A 21,877-nucleotide genomic window follows, 5' to 3' on the forward strand; every position below is an offset into this window, starting at 1 on the left:
ACAACATTAAACACAAACATTAACACACAACATTAAACACAAACACCTACACAACATTAAACACAAACACACAACTAAACACAAACACCTATACAACATTAAACACAAACACCTATACAACATTAAACACAAACACCTATTAAACAACATTAAACACAAACACCTATACAACATTAAACACACACCTACACAACATTAAACACAAACACCTATACAACATTAAACACACACCTACACAACATTAAACACAAACACCTATACAACATTAAACACACACCTACACAACATTAAACACAAACACCTATACAACATTAAACACAAACACCTACACAACATTAAACACAAACACCTATACAACATTAAACACAAACACCTATACAACATTAAACACAAACACCTATACAACATTAAACACAAACACCTATACAACATTAAACACAAACACCTATACAACATTAAACACAAACACCTATACAACATTAAACACAAACACCTACACAACATTAAACACAAACACCTATACAACATTAAACACAAACACCTATACAACATTAAACACAAACACCTACACAACATTAAACACAAACACCTATACAACATTAAACACAAACACCTACACAACATTAAACACAAACACCTATACAACATTAAACACAAACACCTATACAACATTAAACACACACCTATACAACATTAAACACAAACACCTATACAACATTAAACACAAACACCTATACAACATTAAACACAAACACCTATACAACATTAAACACAAACACCTATACAACATTAAACACAAACAACAACATTAAACACACCTACAACACAAACACCTATACAACATTAAACACAAACACCTATACAACATTAAACACAAACACCTACACAACATTAAACACAACACACCCTATACAACATTAAACAACATTACAACACAAACACCACAACATTAAAAACAAACACCTATACAACATTAAACACACACACCTATACAACATTAAACACAAACACCTACACCTACACAAACATTACAACATTAAACACACACCTACACAACATTAAACACAAACACCTATACAACATTAAACAAACACCTATACAACATTAAACACAAACACCTATACAACATTAAAAACACACACTAACAACATTAAACACAAACACCTATACAACATTAAACACACACCTATACAACATTAAACACACAACACCTATACAACATTAAACACACACCTATACAACATTAAACACACACCTACACAACATTAAACACAAACACCTACACAACATTAAACACAAACACCTATACAACATTAAACACAAACACCTATACAACATTAAACACACACCTACACAACATTAAACACAAACACCTATACAACATTAAACACAAACACCTATACAACATTAAACACACACCTACACAACATTAAACACAAACACCTATACAACATTAAACACAAACACCTATACAACATTAAACACAAACACCTACACAACATTAAACACAAACACCTATACAACATTAAACACACACCTACACAACATTAAACACAAACACCTACACAACATTAAACACAAACACCTATACAACATTAAACACAAACACCTATACAACATTAAACACAAACACCTACACAACATTAAACACAAACACCTATACAACATTAAACACAAACACCTACACAACATTAAACACAAACACCTACACAACATTAAACACAAACACCTACACAACATTAAACACAAACACCTATACAACATTAAACACATTAAACAACACTACACAACATTAAACACAAACACCTACACAACATTAAACACACAACACAACATTAAACACAAACACCTATACAACATTAAACACAAACACCTACACAACATTAAACACACACCTACACAACATTAAACACAAACACCTATACAACATTAAACACAAACACCTATACAACATTAAACACAAACACCTACACAACATTAAACACAAACACCTACACAACATTAAACACACACCTACACAACATTAAACACAAACACCTACACAACATTAAACACAAACACCTATACAACATTAAACACACACCTACACAACATTAAACACAAACACCTATACAACATTAAACACACACACCTATACAACATTAAACACAAACACCTATACAACATTAAACACACACCTACACAACATTAAACACAAACACCTATACAACATTAAACACACACCTACACAACATTAAACACACACACCTACACAACATTAAACACACACCTACACAACATTAAACACACACACCTACACAACATTAAACACACACAAACACCTGCTTTTCCTCACATTGTTTGTTTTCTACCTCCTTCCTCTTTCAGAAACATTACCAGAAGCTTCAACAGAAACCTTCAAGAACGTCGACGCAAAATTCAGAAGAATCTGTTTCGGATTCATCGCGACTTTAACTTCTGATTATTGTTTTTTAAATGTAAAAAAACTGGATGAATGAAATGACTGTGTCGAACCAATGTAGAGATGTTAACTTCACAATTGTATATGTTTAATAAACCATCATGGTTTATAGTGGCTTAGAAAATAAACTAATTTCTGTCTGATACCTTTTTTCATGTGAGTTGTAGCTTCTTCCTCTTCTGTAAGTTTTGTTTTTCACTCCACAGCTTTGCTATCTTCTCAAACCTGAAGAGGGTACCATCACGCACCAACTGTAAAACACAACAACTCTGTTCATTTATTGTTCTAATTGCAGCGAGAAATTAGGAATTCAGAGAGAAATAAAATTCTCGGTCAAGCTGTTGAAGCTTTTTCTCAGTTGGCGGTCTTGTAGGGAGTTTGCTTCCATATCATCACATTTTCCTTTCGTTTGAAAAGTTTGGTTTTGTCGGTGAGTGTTACGTTGCTTCGCTAATCTAAAAGCCTCATTCAAATTTATAGACGCGTTTTACTGCAGTGAATTTTCTTAAGTCAGCAGGTTAGTGGTTAAAACATCTAACTTGACGTTAACGAGTTAATGTGAGCTGGATACATATCAACAAAACATTTTTTAATTACCTTTAAATACGTGGAGTTACCCATTTTTTGACTGCCACAGTTTTTGCTGATATAATGTGTAAATTGATGGTTTTGTTTGTCACTCCTCTCGTCTTGTGTTTTGCAGGCTCGCTGCCGGTCAGACAGCAGCAGGATCTCACAGCGATGGATGTTACGTTAAAGAAAATCAGCACTCTGCTTACTCTGGTTTTTTGGTTTTGCAAAAGTCCACCTGGTCTCTACTATATCCTCCCACTGCTTATGGCACATAGAGATACTAGTTTAGTCACGTCATGGTTCATATGGATGCATTTTCCAGCTTTAGTTTGCAGGTACACACACACACACACACACTTATTTTTATCTCCACCCACAGAAGTAAACATACTTTCACACACACTCCTTCCTGAATGTGTAGATGACCCCATTGCAGCCCATTAGGTCTTACTATAAATAGAGGAGCAACAGAAACACCCCCTCCCCTTCCCCATCTTCAACTCATCAGGTTCATGATGGTTCATAACTCAGTGAAACACTTCCAGGAGAAGATCTTCACATCATAACCAGCTCTTACAGTTTTTCTGCCGGCCCTGTTTATATTATCGCCAAAATCTGAAACAACAAGCAGATTTTTGAGCTCCTCACGTGAGCTGGTTTGAGTTGGCAGAGCTTGGATTGTTGATTGTGTGCAAGCATGTCTGACCCGAAAATAAAGGCCACTGTGTGTGTGTGTGTGTGTGTGTGTGTGTGTGTGTGTGTGTGTGTGTGTGTGTGTGTGTGTGTGTGTTAGTTACTGCCCCTTTAAGCCAGTGGTGATTGAAGGGACAGTGTGTGTGTGTGCATGAGTCAGCCAGTGCACCATGCTTGTGTGTGTGTGTGTGTGTGTGTGTGTGTGTGTGGTGTGGGAGGGGGGGGGGGGTCAGACAGCTGAGAGCTGCAGCTCCACCACTCGTTCTCTCAGTCCTTATTTGTCCTGTCTCTCATTCTCTCTCACTGTTGTGGATCTCTCCTCATTCTAAGGCTTCTTCCTGGATATATACCGACGCCTATATATGGACCTCGGAGTGGCCGAGCTCTGCTGTGTGTTTTGAGCCATGCTGCGTGTGTTTATTCTGTGTGCGGAGCGTCTAGTAACGCCGGATGACGACGTCAGCGATGCCTACTGCAGCGTCACCTATGAAGGTATGGAGGTGTGTGTGTGTGTGTGTGTGTGTGTGTGTGTGTGTGTGTATATACTTTATACTTGTACAACTATCTTGGTGAGGACCAGTTTCCTCCAAAGGTCAAGTTTAATGGTAAAGACTTGGTTTTTAGGTTCCAGTCAGTGTGAGGGTTCATGTTAGGCACTCAATAGTGATGGCTAAGAATAGGGTAAAGGGTGTGGCTCAGATGGGAGAGCCGGTTGTCATAAGGTTGGCGGTCCAATCCTCGGGTCCTCCGGTCCACATGCCGGAGTGTCTTTGAGCATGACACTGAACCCCAAAGTGGCCATAAAGCACAGCAGCCGTGCCACCGATGGTTCGTTAACTGGAAATTGTTCCGAGACTGCAAAGGTCAAAAGGAGCCAAACAAGTGAAGATCATTTACCAGTTAAGGGAATACAATATGTCAGTGAACACAACGACAGCAATACAAAGAAGAAAAAACTAAACCAATTTAAGGATGAAAGTGGAAACTGTTTGACTGGGATGCCATCGAAGATAACAGCTGAGAGGTTATTATTTGGAAAACCTGCGTCCGTCGTCTTTTCGTCAGGCGGGGCGGAGGAAGAAAAGGGTGACGGGGGGGGAGAGGAGGACGGAGAGGACGGGGGGAGGAGGATGGAGAGGAAGAAAAGGGTGACGGGGGAGAGGAGGACGGAGAGGACGGGGGGCGGAGGATGGAGAGGAAGAAAAGGGTGACGGGGGGAGAGGAGGATGGAGAGGACGGGGGAGGAGAATGGAGAGGAAGAAAAGGGTAACGGGGGGGAGAGGAGGACGGAGAGGACGGGGGGAGGAGGATGGAGAGGAAGAAAAGGGTGACGGGGGGGAGAGGAGGACGGAGAGGAAGAAAAGGGTGACGGGGGGAGGAGGACGGAGAGGAAGAAAAGGGTGACGGGGAGAGGAGGACGGAGAGGACGGGGGGAGGAGGATGGAGAGGAAGAAAAGGGTGACGGGGGAGGAGGACGGAGAGGACGGGGGAGGAGGATGGAGAGGAAGAAAAGGGTGATGGGGGAGAGGAGGACGGAGAGGAAGAAAAGGGTGACGGGGGAGAGGAGGACGGAGAGGACGGGGGGAGGAGGATGGAGAGGAAGAAAAGGGTGACGGGGGGGAGAGGAGGACGGAGAGGAAGAAAAGGGTGACGGGGGGGAGAGGACGACGGAGAGGAAGAAAAGGGTGACGGGGGGAGGAGGACGGAGAGGACGGGGGAGGAGGATGGAGAGGAAGAAAAGGGTGACGGGGGAGGAGGACTGGGGGAGGAGGATGGAGAGGAAGAAAAGGGTGACGGGGGAGGAGGACGGAGAGGACGGGGGGAGGAGGATGGAGAGGAAGAAAAGGGTGACGGGGGGAGAGGAGGACGGAGAGGAAGAAAAGGGTGACGGGGGAGAGGAGGACGGAGAGGACGGGGGGAGGAGGATGGAGAGGAAGAAAAGGGTGACGGGGGGGAGAGGAGGACGGAGAGGAAGAAAAGGGTGACGGGGGGAGAGGACGACGGAGAGGAAGAAAAGGGTGACGGGGGGAGGAGGACGGAGAGGACGGGGGAGGAGGATGGAGAGGAAGAAAAGGGTGACGGGGGGGGAGAGGAGGACGGAGAGGAAGAAAAGGGTGACGGGGGGGAGAGGAGGACGGGAGTGAAGTGAACTGTCAGTCGGTCCAGAATCCGCCGACGGTACCTGCGACTATTTTTGGGTTTTACCTCCATTGAGACTAAAAGCTCTAATCTGCAGTGTAAAAAAACTAAATCCAGAAGATAAACCAAAGGTAAATCCTGGTACTAAAAGCAAGTAGAGGTGAGCAGAGTAGATCCAGTGGAAACATCTACTAAAGATGAACCATTTATTCCCTCATCCAGTAAAATACCTCAAAATCTTCTTTCTAGCTCGGAGCAGAAACACGTTGTCCAGACTTTAGTGATTCCTCGACTTTCCCTGTTCACATCGAAGTCATTCGTTTCTATACGATACAGAACCTTTGCTGTGATACGGATCTTAGTTTTCTCTTGTAAGTGTGTCATGAACTCATGACACTTAATCTGTGCACAAAAGTTTCCCTGTGAAAGAGGCCCGAGCGCTGCAGGACGTCTGCACACCAACAGACACTTGTGACCGGCAGGGTGAAGATCCGGGCCGGAAAGAAGCAGATCAGTGATTCTGGTTGATGAATTTCATGAGCGAAGGTTGTTTTGAAGGTTGTTTTCTGCACCGGGACCAATCAGAGTGTGTTGTTGTGCTTCTGTTGTGTGCTGGACCGCCACTAGAAATGACTGGGTGAGAGAGCGCGTGATGAGTTGGCGCCACCTGTTGGCTGAACGCTGCGACTTCCTGTATTGGTTTCAAATTAAAAGCCGTATTCTGGGTTGTGGTTGAGTCTTGTTACCTTATTGGTTAAGCTCGGAGTTTACGGTTTAAATCTCAATTAACGATGACGAAATTGCGGACACGCAGAATGCGGCCTTCACGTCTTTTTCTCTGGAGAGTTGACGTGAGAGTTCGAATGTTGCCATGGCTACGAAACCGCTCAACCAATCAGAAATGAGTATTCTCTTTTAGACATGGTGTTGCTCTTAAACGTGCAGTACAAGTTTTTTGATTAATTTAAACACATTTGTTGAGATAACTTTTCTTTTGCTTAAAGAAAACAGTTTCTCAGAGGAACATGTAGCTTTTGTTCACTTGTGGTCACTTAATCAAATTCTGATGGCGGATTCGTAGCCGTAGTATAAATTAAATAATTCACTCCAACCTGAGCACTATTGCGCAATACCACGCCCTTCATTTCCAGGTTAAAGAGCCTGCTAAAGTAGAAAAGCCTCCATTTCGGCAGTCTTTCAGCTTCCTGATGAAACCATCACCGAACAGCTTCATATCCTCGGCAGGTTTTGTCAGCGTCTCCTCGCTGGCTGATATCTGATCTTCACTCTGCTTTAGCTCATCTCCTGAAAGCCGAACGCCGTCTCTGCTGCGTCTGCACTGAGAAAACTGCTGCATCATCTCTTTCATTTCATTACACTTAAAGGCTGAAGGAGCATAAAGGCTAACGGACGGGCAGATTGAATAAAGTAGTGTTGGACCGAACTGGAAAGGTCCTGAACCGAACAAGGAAGGTGTGAAAGTACCGACATATTTAAACCTCAACTTTACACTTTGAAAATGACCGATTTTGCCTGGTTTTTTTTAACTCATTCGGTCAGACTGGAAAACACTGCATGTCATGTGCTGCTGGATCGGTTAATAGGCTCATGATATATTTACAGCAGAGATAATTGGTTACAAAGCCTGAACACAGATCAGATTAAATGGAGGCCGAGTCACTGTGAAAATCAATTCTCTCCAAACTGGTTTCTTCCGATCCTGCTGAGCTTTTATTTCCAACACCAGTTGAGGTCAGAACGTTTTCAGGATGTGATGGAGCTGTTTCACTGTGTGTTTAATATGATGCACAAGACGTCTGGAACCGTCCGTCATGTTCGGGTCCAGCCATGATAATAGATTTTAAACAGTGTTGTTTTTCAAATAGATAGTGAATACTTAAGGGAGCTTTAAGGGGAAACTATGAAAACATTGGTGATTTTAACCAGATGTTTGCAGATGTTTGAAGGTAATCATTATTACTGAAAACTTTCCACAGGAAGTTTGATCTTTTCTTCTTTTTGCTGTTTTCTTTAATCTGTACTTCACTCTTTGCTTTCTTTTCTTTGTGGGTATTGTTGGGTTTTAAATTTGCTCAAATTGACAAGTGCAGTTGCGCCCTGCTTTATGCCTACAGGTGGCGCTGTCTCACACTGCATGTAACGGTATTTGTGTGTCTGTTTTCAGATTGTTTGTGACCTTGCCACCGCCTCCTGAAGGTCAACTCAGGTGTCTTAAATTTTGTACGTGTTAAAATAAAGATTGACATCAATCTCTTAAAGTCTTAAAATCTCTTTTTAAATTCACAGAGTATAAAAGCAACTATTGAGGTTTTTGAAAACAGTTGGTCTTGAGAAAGTAGATATTTTTAATTTAAATACTTCATGCAGCAGGCCTCATTGATCATTTTGACTGATTAAGATCATGTCTTATTGACAGACCCATCTCTTAAATCCTTAACTACCACCAAATAAAACCCATGGAAAGTTCTGGAACTGAAGTCCATGTGAATGTTGGATCCTGCAGACTCCTTCTAATAAAATAATAATTGGTTCTTCAGTACAAATGCAGATTTTCACAGCTTCCATAAGATTTTGAAGGCAAACATGAACAGAGTTGAAAATGGTGGGATTTTTGTCAGCACTGGTTTTAAGAGACTTTGAAATCAATCCAATAAATATACAAAGAGACCGAGTCAGATCGATGGGTTAAGGAAGACACAGAGTTGGATAAGTAGACACTGTCCCGGCAAACATTTGGGAAAGTTCGGGAACCAAGCATGAGACGAGAGGAAAAGGGCACAGGAAATGTGGAGATTTCCTCTGGATGTGAGGTGTGTTCCTGACATGCTCGCTCGTCGCCTTTCTTCCCCACGACAGCGTTGGAGACGGACAGAAACAGAAGGAAACCGGCTCGGACGCATCTCCACTTCAGCAGATAGCTTTTATTTGGAGGTTTCCGACACAGACTGATGTTTGTCGGACAAAGCGGGAAAACCATCTGTGGATAATCAGCTGGTTCGCCTTCCTGTTCTATTCCTGGGCTTCAATGATGTCAATTAAGGACTTCAGTTACTGATGATCTTTTTTCCAACAGTGGATATATTATTTTTCCTAAGAAGAGCATTTCTTTCCAACATTTTCTTTCTTTTTTTCCGTTTGCTTGGTTAGTTCTGGTGGTCGTCACTGTGGTTATTATCATTTGAAACCTCCTGTGGTCATGTAACCAACCGTTGCTCAGGACCTCTGGATGCCTCTTATCTGGTGAACTGAGTCACCTGTAAGTCCGGCGGATCCGATTCCTCCCTTTCCTCCCGAGTGTCTTTCAGCGCCGCAGGTTTTCCCGACTCCACTGAGGTTTCAGCCATGCTACGTTGCTTTCTTCAGCGAGCTAACAACCTGAGACACTCTCACCCTCTGGCCAGTGTCACCTTCAGAGGTAAGAGGATTGAGGTGCCTCTCTGGTGGAGTGGTTGTACGATGAAACAAAGCAAGTCAATCGGTAAACTCGGGCTTTAATGAGTCAAAATACTGAGAGAGAAAGTCTGTTTTCAAATCTGTTGGGGAAGATCGGGTCAGTTCAGGTCAACTCACATTTCCGGTGCCTCAACGCCTGAAATAATTGATGTTTTGTCCACTAGGGGGCAGTGATAACAAATTATGAACACAACATTTAACGCAATGCTAAATTGTCTCGCAGCAAAATTCAGCATCAGGAGTTGTTTCAGGCTAATTGCTGAATATTCACTGTGTTTGATCTGTTTTTGGTCTCCACTCCTGCTGAGGAGAATGTGTGGCCCTCTCGCTGCTAGATTCTCTGTTGTATCTCAGTGGTTTCCTTCGGGTGTTTTTGGTCATTACGAGGGGCCGAGCTGGAACCTTATGGAAGACATTTTTCAACAGACTCACATAATGGTTAATATAGCGTTAGCGATATATTCGTCCAGTTGTGGTGGTAACAGCACGACCACACTATGAAAAGGTTGTCCTGCAGCCTCAGCTCTTACTTCGTTAGCTAATGAATTAAATCGTGACACAATAAAACGTACAAAATTGCTCAATCCTCATTGGCATCGGCCCCGCACAGGTTAACTTTCTGTGCAGCCTTTGGGATTGAAATGAAGTTACGAGTGGTTGATTTATTACTTTTTAACGTGGGTGGCAGGTTAGTCGGGACCCTGACGTAGGCGTCGCCATCACTGCTTTCATGTGTTAAAACCTGGTCGTCTGATTTACTGCAGGGATACCAAATGGCACAAGGTGAAGGAGTCGAGGCTACCTGGCCTCAGCCACTGTCTGTTTTTCCATCTGTTTGTTTTTCAGTTTCTGCCTCCTTAATGAGGTGAGCACTGCTCTTAACTTCCTGCCTTTGTCTGAACGTGGTTTCCTGGTGCCATCACACACACACATGCTCGTATCACCCCTCTTACTCCGACCCTAACCTGAAGGGAAACTCGAACCCGCCGTCTGAAGGGAAGACCAGCGTAGCTCTATTGTCAAGGTCTGAAACACCAATTAGCAGCAGGTATTGTCCCACTCGGCCTTTTAATTTGGTCAAAAACTTTGTGAAGTCACCTTCAATTATAAACTTCTTTCACTGATGAGCAGAAATAACAAAAGATCAGTTGGTGGTGTTTTTCAGAGGGATGTTTACGGCCCGCTGCAACTTCAGGAATTCAGAGCAGAGAAAGACAAAGAGAGAGCATTTCCTCTCCTCACAAAACAGATAACATGTCCATTTATAGGAATTCAGGATGGAGAAAGAAAAGCAAGGAGCCATTGGGAAAAGAGGAAAATGTTCCAAAACAACTTGTATTAAATCAATTAATCTAGATTAAAGAGGGAGGAATAGAACTGTTGTCTAGTTTGCTTCTGATGAATTTCAGTGAACTTTAAGATCATTTGTGGGTCAGATTTTGAGGTGTGTTCAAGGACGATTTGGCCTCATTGCAGTGAATATTTTTGCTGTTATATATCCAACTCAGTGCTCTGCTGAGCAATCTTTTGCTGAGACGTAATGAATGCTGACGCAGAGACGGTTTACCTTCTTTTTCCCGTACGTCTTACGTCATGTTTGTCTGCAGGTGCACGTGTGATTGTAATGCGACGACGTGTGCCTGCGTTCGTGTGCTGAAGGCAGGATTTCCTGCATAAGTTGTTATTGAAACAATAAGTGTCGTTATCCGTCAAGACCAGAAATAAAAAAACAGGCAACCCTGCTACTTCACCGCTGCCCTGTGATAAATATAGCCCGGTCACCAACACAGCAAATCTCATTTTATCCTGTAACAGTATCTGATAACTTTGTCAGTTCTCGGACGGTGAAGCTCCGCCCCTTTTGAAATGTTTAACGTATCTCAGAACACGTCGCCCGGCTCGTCGCTTCATCGCCGGAGACTTTCTGAAGGATTTCAAGGTTCTCTGTCGACCGTTTCTCAGAGTTTGACCCAAAATCTGATGTTGTCTATGATGTTTGGTCCCTCAGGCGGCGCTGCTTTAAAAACAGCTATGATTCTGTAGAGGAAATCACTGCATGGGCTCAGGAACACTTGGCTGTAAGCGGGCGTGTTAAAGATTTTCTCTTCCTCAAAAGTTTGACCCAAACTCTGATGTTTCTCTGCTCCAGTTTCAGCCTGCGAACTGGAGTCCATGTGCAATCCAAGACCAGACGAAAATGTTTGTACCATTTTCCAGCCGCTCTTTTTCCAGTGATAATATATGAAACTCGGAGGTCGTAGTGATGCTGTTTGACCAGCACGCTATAAATCACCGGACTGACCACCACGGTTTCATTATCACGTTAGCCGTTTTGCTTCATTGCAATCCGAACCCCAACCCGAAACCTTTAATCTACATTGAAGTGCAAATCCAGTCAAAACACTGTTATTTCCAACACACACACACAGAGCAGGTCTAAACTTAGGTTTCCCGCATGTCTTTCACAGCCCTGTGGGCCAAAGTTGGTTTCTATTCTCGGCTCGCGACAGAAAATGTGCCAAGCTGAACCAACCAGGAAGTTAACACTGTGCCACTTCCTGTCTCTGAGATACCAGCCCTTCGGGAGATTTACGCTTATAACTTAACCTCTCGACCCGTCTGTGGAAGGGTGGAGATGTTTTTTAAGATATCTTGCAGGAGCGGTATTACTTGAGGAGTAGGTGAACTGGTGGTTGTGTGTGTGTGTGTGTGTGTGTGTGTGTGTGTGTGTGTGTGTGTGTGTGTGTGTGTGTGTGTGTGTGTGTTCCGTTTTCCAATTGGATAATGACTGGGGAAAACAGGAAAACAAACAACCTCCTCAGGGTGTGTATGCAGAGATAAAAATGTGTGTGTGTGTGTGTGTGTGTGTGTGTGTGTGTGCATCATGAATTGTGTTGCCATTAAGCCCAAATACTTTCGACAGAGTGCAACCAGGGAAGGAAATCCAACTTGTTTGTGCACCATTATTAATTTTTTGGCTAACAAGAGTCAAGTGATACAATTCCTTTGTTTTATTTTCAATGTTTGGCACAATTTTTGTTTCTATTGTAAAACTCAAACTGAACTCAGTGTTGTGCAGTTGAGTGGAAATAAAAACTGCAATTACTCTCGTGTGTTTTTTTTGTGCCCATTTTCAATCAATCGTGAAAAACATCCTGAGCGATATCACCAAAAAAAATGTGAAAAAAAATATAAAAATGATTGAAATAAATAACTGGCTAAGGTGGACTAGTTGGCCGATCAAGTACGCCATCTTACTGGTTCCTCTTCTGTGCAGCGATTGGAGAATTGGCCCCACCTACTTTGTTTTTCTCATAATGCGCCCCGATCATCCACCCAGATAACAGCCATGAATGGAAACGCACATTCATTTGTATTTTATGTGTCTGAATCACTTCTGCAACCAAAGAAAATGGAACTAATGATTGTTGATGATTCACCTTCTCGTGTGCGTTGCGTTCTTCAGTCGTCGATGATATATTCTGCCAGTTCTTTGGCCTCCCGCTTCTTGTTGAAGTTGTCCGACAGACAGGAAATCAGAGCCCCAAACTCCATGTTACAGGAAACCACAGGAAGATAACATGCACGTGTGTTATATTTGAGAACGGCATGTTTACACCACCATGTGTGTGTGTGTGTGTGTGTGTGTGTGTGTGTGTGTGTGTGTGTGTGTGTGTGTGTGTGTGTGTGTGTGTGTGTGTGTGTGTGTGTGTGTGTGTGTGTGTGTGTTATTTATTTGGAAGCTGGCTGATATCACGGTTTCTACGTCTGTTTCAGGGTCCAAAAAGAAGACAAAGGTCATCAAAAACAACTCCAACCCGGTTTGGAACGAGGTAAAGTCTTCTACACCAAATACTTGTCAGTTGGGTAAGGTGCTGTCAATCAAAAAGTTACAAAACTGCTCTTTGGTACGTGCAAATATTTACTTTACTTCTCATTAATGTGGCTTTTACAGCTCTATAGAAGAACTTTGCACTCTACCTCGGTTGTAGAGATTTGAAGAAACAAGGGATTTCACAAAATAGCTTTCAAATTGGGGCAAAACTGAAAATCTCCCTGCAGCTTTCCAAAAAAATCTGGATTTTTACAATGAATCATTTTAAACATTTGTTTTTGAGTCTAATAAAAAGCCAATGCAGACCTCAGTGGCCATTTTTTTTTCTAACTAATAACCACGAGACTAAATTCAGGAAATTGTGGAAAAGCAACAACAGTTCAGATAAGGACACACTCAGCCTCTTTATGACTCTTAATTAAAAGATATTTCCCTCACAAGAAATTCTTGGATTTTTGGATGCTTACGTTGACGGTCATAATCTCCTTTGAGACCATTTCTGTTGGCATCGGTGTCTCACTTTTAGTTACCTTAACCTGAACAGTGTGAAAGCGTTGTTTGAGATTTCTTTTCCCATGTTTCCTGCCAGGGGTTCGAATGGGATCTGAAGGGGATTCCTCTGGACTCCGGAGCAGAGCTTCACTGTGTCGTCAAGGATCATGAGAAAATGGGGAGAAACAGGTGCTGTATGCTCTGTATGATCTACTGGCAGCAGAAACACAAGAACTACCTGCAATGAATTATCATTAAACCAAAAAAAAAGCTACTTGTCCCTGTGAAGGCTGAGTTTTTGGGAAAAGATGACTTTTAGTTTTTGTATTTTTATATTAGAGCATAGAACAGAAGTTGGGAGGCAAATACTTCAAACATAAACCTTTTTTTTTTACCAATCAGGGATCCTTTCATCCAATCTTAAAATACCAATCCTGTGTCCGTATGAGCTCTAATCAGATATGGAAGAAGGGAATACAGAGCAATCTTTCTCGTAGCTCAGAGAACAGGAACCGAGATAAGAAGTGTGTGTTTGTCAGACTGAGACGTTGTGGATGGATGGGATGGGTTCAGAGCCGGGGCGTCGGCCCACCGTCCCTTCAGATGGTTATTTTTGGATTGTTTCACTCCATCGAGAGGACGTGCATGAAAGAATCAGTTCATCCTCTCATTGTGGTATTTATTCAGCCATGTTTCCACCCATTCATCCGGCTCGTGTCGACTGATTAATAGATCCACACATCTCGTGTGCATCACGGTACATGCAGACCGCAGTGTGACCTCTTTTGGTCTACTCTGCTATAATCTCTGTTTTTCTTATTGACTGTGTTTCGCAGCTTCCAGCATGAAGCCATTATCTTTGTATGTAGTTTGTCAAATCTTAATATGTTGAAGTGATTCCACCACATAGATGCAGTGAAATAGAAAGGGACAAACGTAGTTGTGTTTGAGGTCCTGTCACGTCAGCGCCTGCTCTGTGTCCGTCCAGGTTTCTGGGGGAATGCCGGCTGGCTCTCAGGGACGTGCTCAACTCTCCCAGCCTGGCCGCCTCCTTCACCGTCTCCCTGATGGACACCAAGAGAAACAACACAGGGGTGAGCACTCTCCGCTCCCTCACTGTTTCATGAATCACTCCTAAATCACTCCTGAGTTTCCTGTCCGGAGCTTAAAATAGAGAATGACAGTCCTGAGTCATTGCAGATTTACCCCCCCCCCCTCTCCCACTATTCTCTCTTTAACTGTCTGTAATCAGTTTAAGTCTGTGGATCTGTGGTTTGTGCCAAATGACAAGTGGCATCTTGTTTGTTTAGTCTGTACTCAAACAATCACTTCACAGTCTCGGCCCAGAAATGCACAAAACCCTATAAAATAGTGAACTGTGAACTTTTTAGACTTTATTTTTTTGTCAAACAAAAGAAATCCACATGGTCAAAACATGTATGTGTGTATGTGTGTATATATATATATATCATTTGTTCTTCTTCTTCCACAGGTGGTAAATGCATTGTTTTCACCTAAGGACAGAGCCAAGCTAGCAGTTTCCCACTGTTTCCAGTCTTTATGCTAAGCTAAGCTAATTGGCACATGGCTGTAGCTTCATCGTTTACCCTGCAGACAGAGTGGTTGTCTCAGCCTTCTCAGAATCATCTATTTATCTCTCCGTCTTACAACATCAGCTCGTTCCAACACTTCTTTAATCTTTATAATGTTCACACTGAGAGAAAATACTCAAACACCAGCCAGAATGTCCTTTCATAAACCAATTTATGTTTCCAACATAAAAGAGCTAAAACTCAAACTGGCCTTTACATAGACAGAAGTACAAACTACACACACACACACACACACACACGCACACGCACACACACACACCTTGGTGGGCCACACCTACAGTCTTCTTGTGTTTTTTGTTTGAAGCGGATGAAACTGCGTTCATTTTCCCATCCTCATTTCCTGAACCCAAAACAAAGTCTTCCTGTCAGTGTCACAGTGAACCTGATTGATGTCTCACGCACACACACACACACACACACACACACACGCACACACGCACATACGCACACTGTTTATTTTATGATAGGTAAAATGTGTGTGACGTATTAAGTGTTCTTCCACAACGTCTGCAGAGCGAGGCAGAATCAAATATAAACCACGTAACAAACACGGTGCTCTCATCAATCTGTTCCACTTTTCACATTTGTCGATACAACTGGAGAAAAATCCTGCTTCCATGAAACAAAAAACTTGAATGCATCCTGCAGGAAAGATTTTAGTCTGAGAAGAAAACCTGAACTCATGCTCATTATCTTAACCTGCGTTTTTGCTGTAGGTTCACTGTTACAGGTGAAGAGCTGAGTCATCAGGACCGTGTCACCACATGTTCACTACACTGTAAACGTAGAGGATGATGATAAACCTGTTGATGAGAACTGTACTCAGACCCTCATGACTTTGTTTACAGAAACAACTACGGCTTATCACTTAAGCTGCTTTTTCTGTTATAGGAAACAGCAGAAGACCACTCCTTCTACCAGCCCACGCTGCTCCTGCAGGGCAGCTCAACTCCATTACAATAATATGAAGGAAACGGGCTTTTATTGTGATTCGATGTTTCTGTTGACACTTTCAAATACGGGTGCTGAACAGGTTAAGGGAGGAATTTGACAAACCTGCAGGCTCATCCGGGATTCGAACCCGTGACCTCTCGCACCCTAAAGCGAGAATCATACTCCTACACCAAGTGTGATGAAGCAGGTTACAGGCTGAGGAGTACTTCACAACACGTATTCTTGCACTGATGTGGTAACGTTGTGTTTTCTGTCTCCACCAGGCCACGCTGACGCTGCAGGTTTCCTACCTCCCTCCTCCTGGAGCGGCTCCGATCTTCCAGCCTCCTCCGCCGCCGGAAGCGCTGCCTCACAACAACCCCAGCGTGGAGCTGGACACCGTCACAAGTAACGTCATCTGTCGGCAGTAATAAAATCCGTCTCGGATGTATCGGTCGGTTCTATATTTGACTTCCTGTCCTCCCGTGCAGTGATTTCTCTGGATACTTTGGGCGAGGAGGACACCGAGAGCATGATGATGCTGGAGGCCCCGGAGGACCAAGGAGCCGACGACGGACGCTCCATGGTGATCGTCGGGCCCCAGGGGCCCCCCGGCCAGGAGTCCCCCACCGCCCAGACTCCCAAGCGTTCGCCGCCGTCCTACAACACCCACGGAGGGCTGAGGAAGAGGAGGAGAGGAGCCAGCAGTCAGTCCAAGACGCTGCCCAACAAACCTCAGGACATCCAGGTCGGTCACTTCACTCGTCTGGATCTGGACTTTTCTTCTAGTTGCATTGAGAAAGATGAACAACAGACCTGCTGGTGCTTTTATTTCTTGACATATTCCTTTTACGATTACACTTTAAAACAAAGTTACTGGTGAAATACTGTTTATATTCTTTACTAATCAGATTTTGGGATCTGTAACGGTTCCTCTACGTTTGTTTAAACACGTTTCCGTCCGTACGTCTTCTCATCCAGATTCGCGTGCGGGTCATCGAGGGACGACAGATGCCGGGCATCAACGTCAAACCTGTTGTCAAGGTAACGGTAGCCGGGCAGAACAAGAGGACCCGCATCAGAAAGGGCAACAACCCAGTCTTTGACGAGGTAAACGAACGCAGGTCTCTCTCGGTTTTCACCGCGGTGCCTCGAATTCTAACTTTAAATACGTTTCCCTCGACAGACGTTCTTCATGAACTTCTACGAGACGCCGTCAGACCTGTTCGACGAACCAATCTTCATCACCGTGAGTTCGAATTTTAGCCTTGGCACACATATTCTGGAAACATCAAACATTTAGGAGATGAAGGAATATCCCACCATCAGCACGCCTCACCTTCAACTTCTTGTCTAGATTTCGAGTTGATTTGGAGGAAACGGAAACTCTTGTCTCTCCTTTGCTTCTCAGGTGTGCGACTCTCGCTCTCTCAGAACCGACGCCGTGATCGGAGAATTCAAGGTAGCGTCGCATGTTTGCGGAGTTGATTGAAGTCTGTGACGACTTCTGGCGGGAAGATTGTACTTTGTAAAATGATAAAAAATGTAAAATGATTCCATTGTTTTCCCCAGTTGGATGTTGGCACCGTCTACAATGAGCACAGTGAGTATTTGCTTGCTTTAAACTTCATGTTTTTTCTGTATTTGTGTAAATCCGTCGCCACAGATCAAGTCGAGACGTAAATGAAATGATGATAACAGTGAGTTTGACCGGTTCTCTCACTGTTATCCATCGGTGAGATCGAATCTCTTTGTTTCCTGCTTTAAGTCTCACCTCATGTCCTCCTCCTCCTCTCTCTCTCTCTCTCTCTCCAGGACACTGCTTCTTGAGGAAATGGCTGCTGCTGTGCGACCCTGACGACCTCTCCGCCGGGGTCAGAGGTTACCTGAAGGTCAGCTTGTTCGTCTTGGCAGCCGGAGACGAGCCGCCGGTGAGAAACCCGCCAATGTTTACCGCAAATACAACGCTCCTCAACAGGTGACGTTGAAACGTTTATTCACGCATTCCTGTGGTCGTCCGTCTCCAGGCTGACAAACGAGAGTGTGTGGAGGACAAGGAGGACGTGGAGGGAAACCTGCTGAGGCCGGCCGGTCTGTCTCTGAGAGGAGCCACTTTCACCTTGAGGATATTCAGAGCCGAAGACCTGCCGCAGAGTCAGTGTCCGGTGTGTGTTCACGGTTAATTCATCTGCTTGAACTCTGGACATTGACAGGTTTCTGATTTTCTTCCTGCAGTGGACGATGCCTTCATGGACGGGATGAGGCAGATCCTCGGGTTCGATAGCAACAGGAAGAACCTGGTGGATCCTCTGGTGGAGATCCACTTTGCTGGCAAAACGGTAGCATCAGACTCATTTAAACCTCCAATTATTTAATAAAAAAACAAAACCATCATATAAACCTGGGTTTATTGTCGTTTCTTTTTCTAGGTCTGCACCAAGATCCTGGAGAAGAATGCTAATCCCCAGTGGAACCAGAGCCTGGCGATGCCCATCAGAGTGAGACATGCAACCAAAACAATGCAAACACATATTTGCATGCAGCTTTCTTCGTGCTACCGAGAAGGTGTACTCATCATTTTTACAGGATATGTTTTCTTGTTCCTTCCCAGTTTCCCTCCATGTGTGAGAAGATGAGGATCAGAATCCTGGACTGGTGAAGCTCAGCGGATTTTTTTTACATTTTTGTTTATTAACTTAGCTGAATGTAAAGGTTGTTTTTTTTGCAAATATGTTTTCAGTTTTAAGAGCAAAGGTTTTCAAACTGACACATTTGTAAACAAATTAAAACCATCAAAAGTATGCCGAATTACTCCTCGTCAGTTCCTGTTTGAAAAGTAGTCCTGAATATACAGACAGCTTTTAAGTATTACCTGCATACTGAAGAAAACTTAAAATCCTGATAATTCTCAGGCAAGTTCTGCTCATGTAAAGGTGCTCTCTTCTCTGTGATTTTTACATGGATTTAAGGACATTTACTCCTCCATTTTCTTCCATCTGATGCAGTAGTTTCTTTGCAGCACCTCTTGTTTACACCTCGGTTTAAACTTCCTGTTATGAATTTGAATTTATGTTTGGCTGTTAAAACACGTGTTGGTCCCTCTCCTTTTTTTTCATTCCAGGGACCGAGCCAGTCACAACGACGTCATCGGCACCACCCACCTCTGCATGTCTAAGATCTCCGCCCCCGGAGGAGAGATCGATGGTGAGGAACCGGTCAGAACCGGTCGGAACTGGTTTGGACCCGCCTGCTTCAGTTTAAGCTGGTTCAGACCGGATTTGTTGTGTTCAGTGTTCATACTGAGCTTGTCTTGTTTGATTCAGACTCAGGTGAACTATGACTTCGTTGAGACGGGGTTGTGTTTACGATGTACACGTCGGTATGAACGAGTCGGGACGTGTTTGCTGACGTTTACAGAAATGGCCGAGACCATGGAAGTTATCTTTTTTGTGTTTGATGTTAGGCGAGTAAATTTACATTTCAGTCATATAGAGTTTTTCTTCGTAACTTAGACAATAGCCTGAAATGTTTGTTTATGTTTGTTGATGAACTGCAGTATTATCTGCAGTGACTAGAGGTGAAGTCAGAGGGGTCGAGTGGTCAGTTTGTAGATTCTAGTCTATTATGTTGATGTCAAGAAGCCAACGGCAAACTTTTCCACTCTATCTCTGAGGAAACAGATTTTTAAAGTAGATGTCTTTGCTCTACTTAGTTCAGCAATTGATGTCTTGCAGGTGGGTTTTGTTTTATTATTCTTGCTCAAGTGTCTTTAAACTAAAATGTTTAATAAATGAGCACTAATAGGCTCGAAGCTGATATTTGAATTGAGTTGCCGATTAAAGACCTTCCAGAGTATAAACCTGGAGTGTGGAGCTCTTAATTAGACCGGAGAGGTTATAACTAATGGCTTTACTGGTTTTGCTTTGGAGGATGGAAATGGTTTCGCCCACATGGATGCGACTGACATATTTTAGGCTTTTAGTGACTTCCACTTGTGCAGAAACCAGTTAGCGTCGAATGGGTCTGCGGTTTGTGAACATAAAGCCTGGCTGGATGTTTTTTGCGGCGACGTGCACGATGACTAACTGGAAAGTGTTTGTGTGACTAAAACACTGATGCTGCCTGAGTTTTGGGTCTTTGGCGTGTCCCGTGCCGGACGAAGACAACGTGCATGAGTTTTGCTCACCGTTTTTGTGACGAGTGTCGTTTCTTTTTTAACTTTGTCTGGAAAACTTACATCAAGATGAATCATCAGCAACATACTCAGACAAACAATTACAGTGACGTCTCCGAAAAGCTTTGAGGTGCCGGGGAACTCTGTGAATTAGATCGTATGAAGGAACAATTGGAGCACAGAAAAATACTTTTTGTCAGAACGAAACATCAGCGAATAAAAATCTGTGCAGAGCCGACGTGATCAGTCAACCCGTCACCGTGAACTGGAGCTCGTGAGAATTGGATTCGCAAATGTATTTTTCGCCTCTGATAAAATCTGGAATTATCAGTCAGTCATAAATGTTGACTTCTTAAACAAAATGATTAAATTTGAAGGTTTTAACCTTCCACCCATCCAACATCTTTACCTGCTTTTATCCTGAACAGGGTCACTGGAGCCTATCCCAGCTCAGATAGGGCGAAGGCAGGGTACAAACTGGACAGATCGCCAGTCCATCACAGGGCCAACACATAGACAGACGGAAACAAGGAGCATTCACACCGAAGGGAAATTTCTAGAACGAAGGTTTCAACACTTTAACTTAAAAATAATATGCACATTACAATTTTTATTTACCATTTTCAGACGTGTTTGTTTCACTAAAAGTCCGTATTTAGAGTTACGTTTCATGTTTTTTAGGCAGTCTTTGATTTCTTTGAAAATAAAAAATATACCTACATAATAAATACCTGCAGCTACAAAAATTAGTGCAAACTTGATGTTCAAAGAATCTAGAATTAGAAGCCAATGGACTCCCAAAGCCGAAGGAAAACGTGGTAACCTGTGACGTTAGGTCGGCCTGATACGTCGAAGTATAATAAAAACACTGGGATGGTCCTTTTCAACAAATTAGACATTAGCTCAGTAAACTGAAAACCTGGATGTGACTGACATGCTGATATTCTCCATTTCAACGGGAATTCAGAATTTCAGAGTGTCCAGTCAACAGAAGAAAACCCTCACCAACCCCCGACGTCAAACTCCACCCGTTGACGTGCTGCTGCGATGTTTGTACGTACAAAACGCAGAATGATGTGTCGTTTTCTGGCTAACGGTAGCTAACCTTGCTTTTCCGACGTGGTCAACTCCGGCGTGACGTCGTTCCGAGCGCCGACTTCCAAGGTCGACGAAACATCAATGAAATACGAGCATGTTTATTTCCCGTGTCCGCCTTTCCCTCCTTCCACTGTCCAATAACTGAAAAACCATTTCCTGTTTTGTGCTACCAAACAATGAGTTGGACCGTTGTGGGAAATGATCTCAGTTTTCCACGTAAGGTAAACAGTCGCTGCACCGTTCGTAGACTCACTAAACTTTCACAGTTTTCTGTGTGAAGCGCTGACAACTAACTCGGAGGTGTTGTGTTCGAGGTCTTGTGTCTTGGGTTTTGAGTGGCGTTCAGGAACATCTGTTTCCTCTCTGTGTGACTGAACATCTGTCTGTGATTC

At 43.3% G+C, this 21,877-nt stretch overlaps 1 protein-coding gene across 4 annotated transcripts in view; it reads left to right on the plus strand.

Moving 5' to 3' along the window:
• The first annotated feature begins 3,968 nt into the window (after window positions 1-3,968).
• The window catches only part of dysf (dysferlin, limb girdle muscular dystrophy 2B (autosomal recessive)), a 64,669-nt gene continuing 46,760 nt past the window's right edge, over window positions 3,969-21,877 (plus strand). For 3 of the 4 annotated variants that reach the window (XM_069714779.1, XM_069714780.1, XM_069714782.1), the window contains exons 1-16: window positions 3,969-4,219; window positions 13,118-13,173; window positions 13,765-13,856; window positions 14,656-14,761; window positions 16,498-16,621; window positions 16,705-16,961; window positions 17,195-17,323; window positions 17,400-17,462; window positions 17,625-17,675; window positions 17,786-17,816; window positions 18,029-18,144; window positions 18,241-18,367; window positions 18,449-18,552; window positions 18,643-18,711; window positions 18,825-18,868; window positions 19,335-19,417. In XM_069714779.1, the coding sequence (XP_069570880.1) occupies window positions 4,132-4,219; window positions 13,118-13,173; window positions 13,765-13,856; window positions 14,656-14,761; window positions 16,498-16,621; window positions 16,705-16,961; window positions 17,195-17,323; window positions 17,400-17,462; window positions 17,625-17,675; window positions 17,786-17,816; window positions 18,029-18,144; window positions 18,241-18,367; window positions 18,449-18,552; window positions 18,643-18,711; window positions 18,825-18,868; window positions 19,335-19,417 (1,540 nt within the window). In that variant the 5' untranslated portion in view covers window positions 3,969-4,131. Of the gene's footprint in view, window positions 4,220-9,070; window positions 9,303-13,117; window positions 13,174-13,764; window positions 13,857-14,655; window positions 14,762-16,497; window positions 16,622-16,704; window positions 16,962-17,194; window positions 17,324-17,399; window positions 17,463-17,624; window positions 17,676-17,785; window positions 17,817-18,028; window positions 18,145-18,240; window positions 18,368-18,448; window positions 18,553-18,642; window positions 18,712-18,824; window positions 18,869-19,334; window positions 19,418-21,877 lie in introns of those variants that run through there. The other variant, XM_069714781.1, reaches the window with a different exon arrangement.

The sequence above is a fragment of the Brachyistius frenatus genome, unplaced genomic scaffold (genome assembly GCF_029030835.1).
Source record: "Brachyistius frenatus isolate BFR_SWC_R1_liver_20210118 unplaced genomic scaffold, ASM2903083v1 Contig_135, whole genome shotgun sequence".
Lineage (NCBI taxonomy): Eukaryota > Metazoa > Chordata > Actinopteri > Embiotocidae > Brachyistius > Brachyistius frenatus.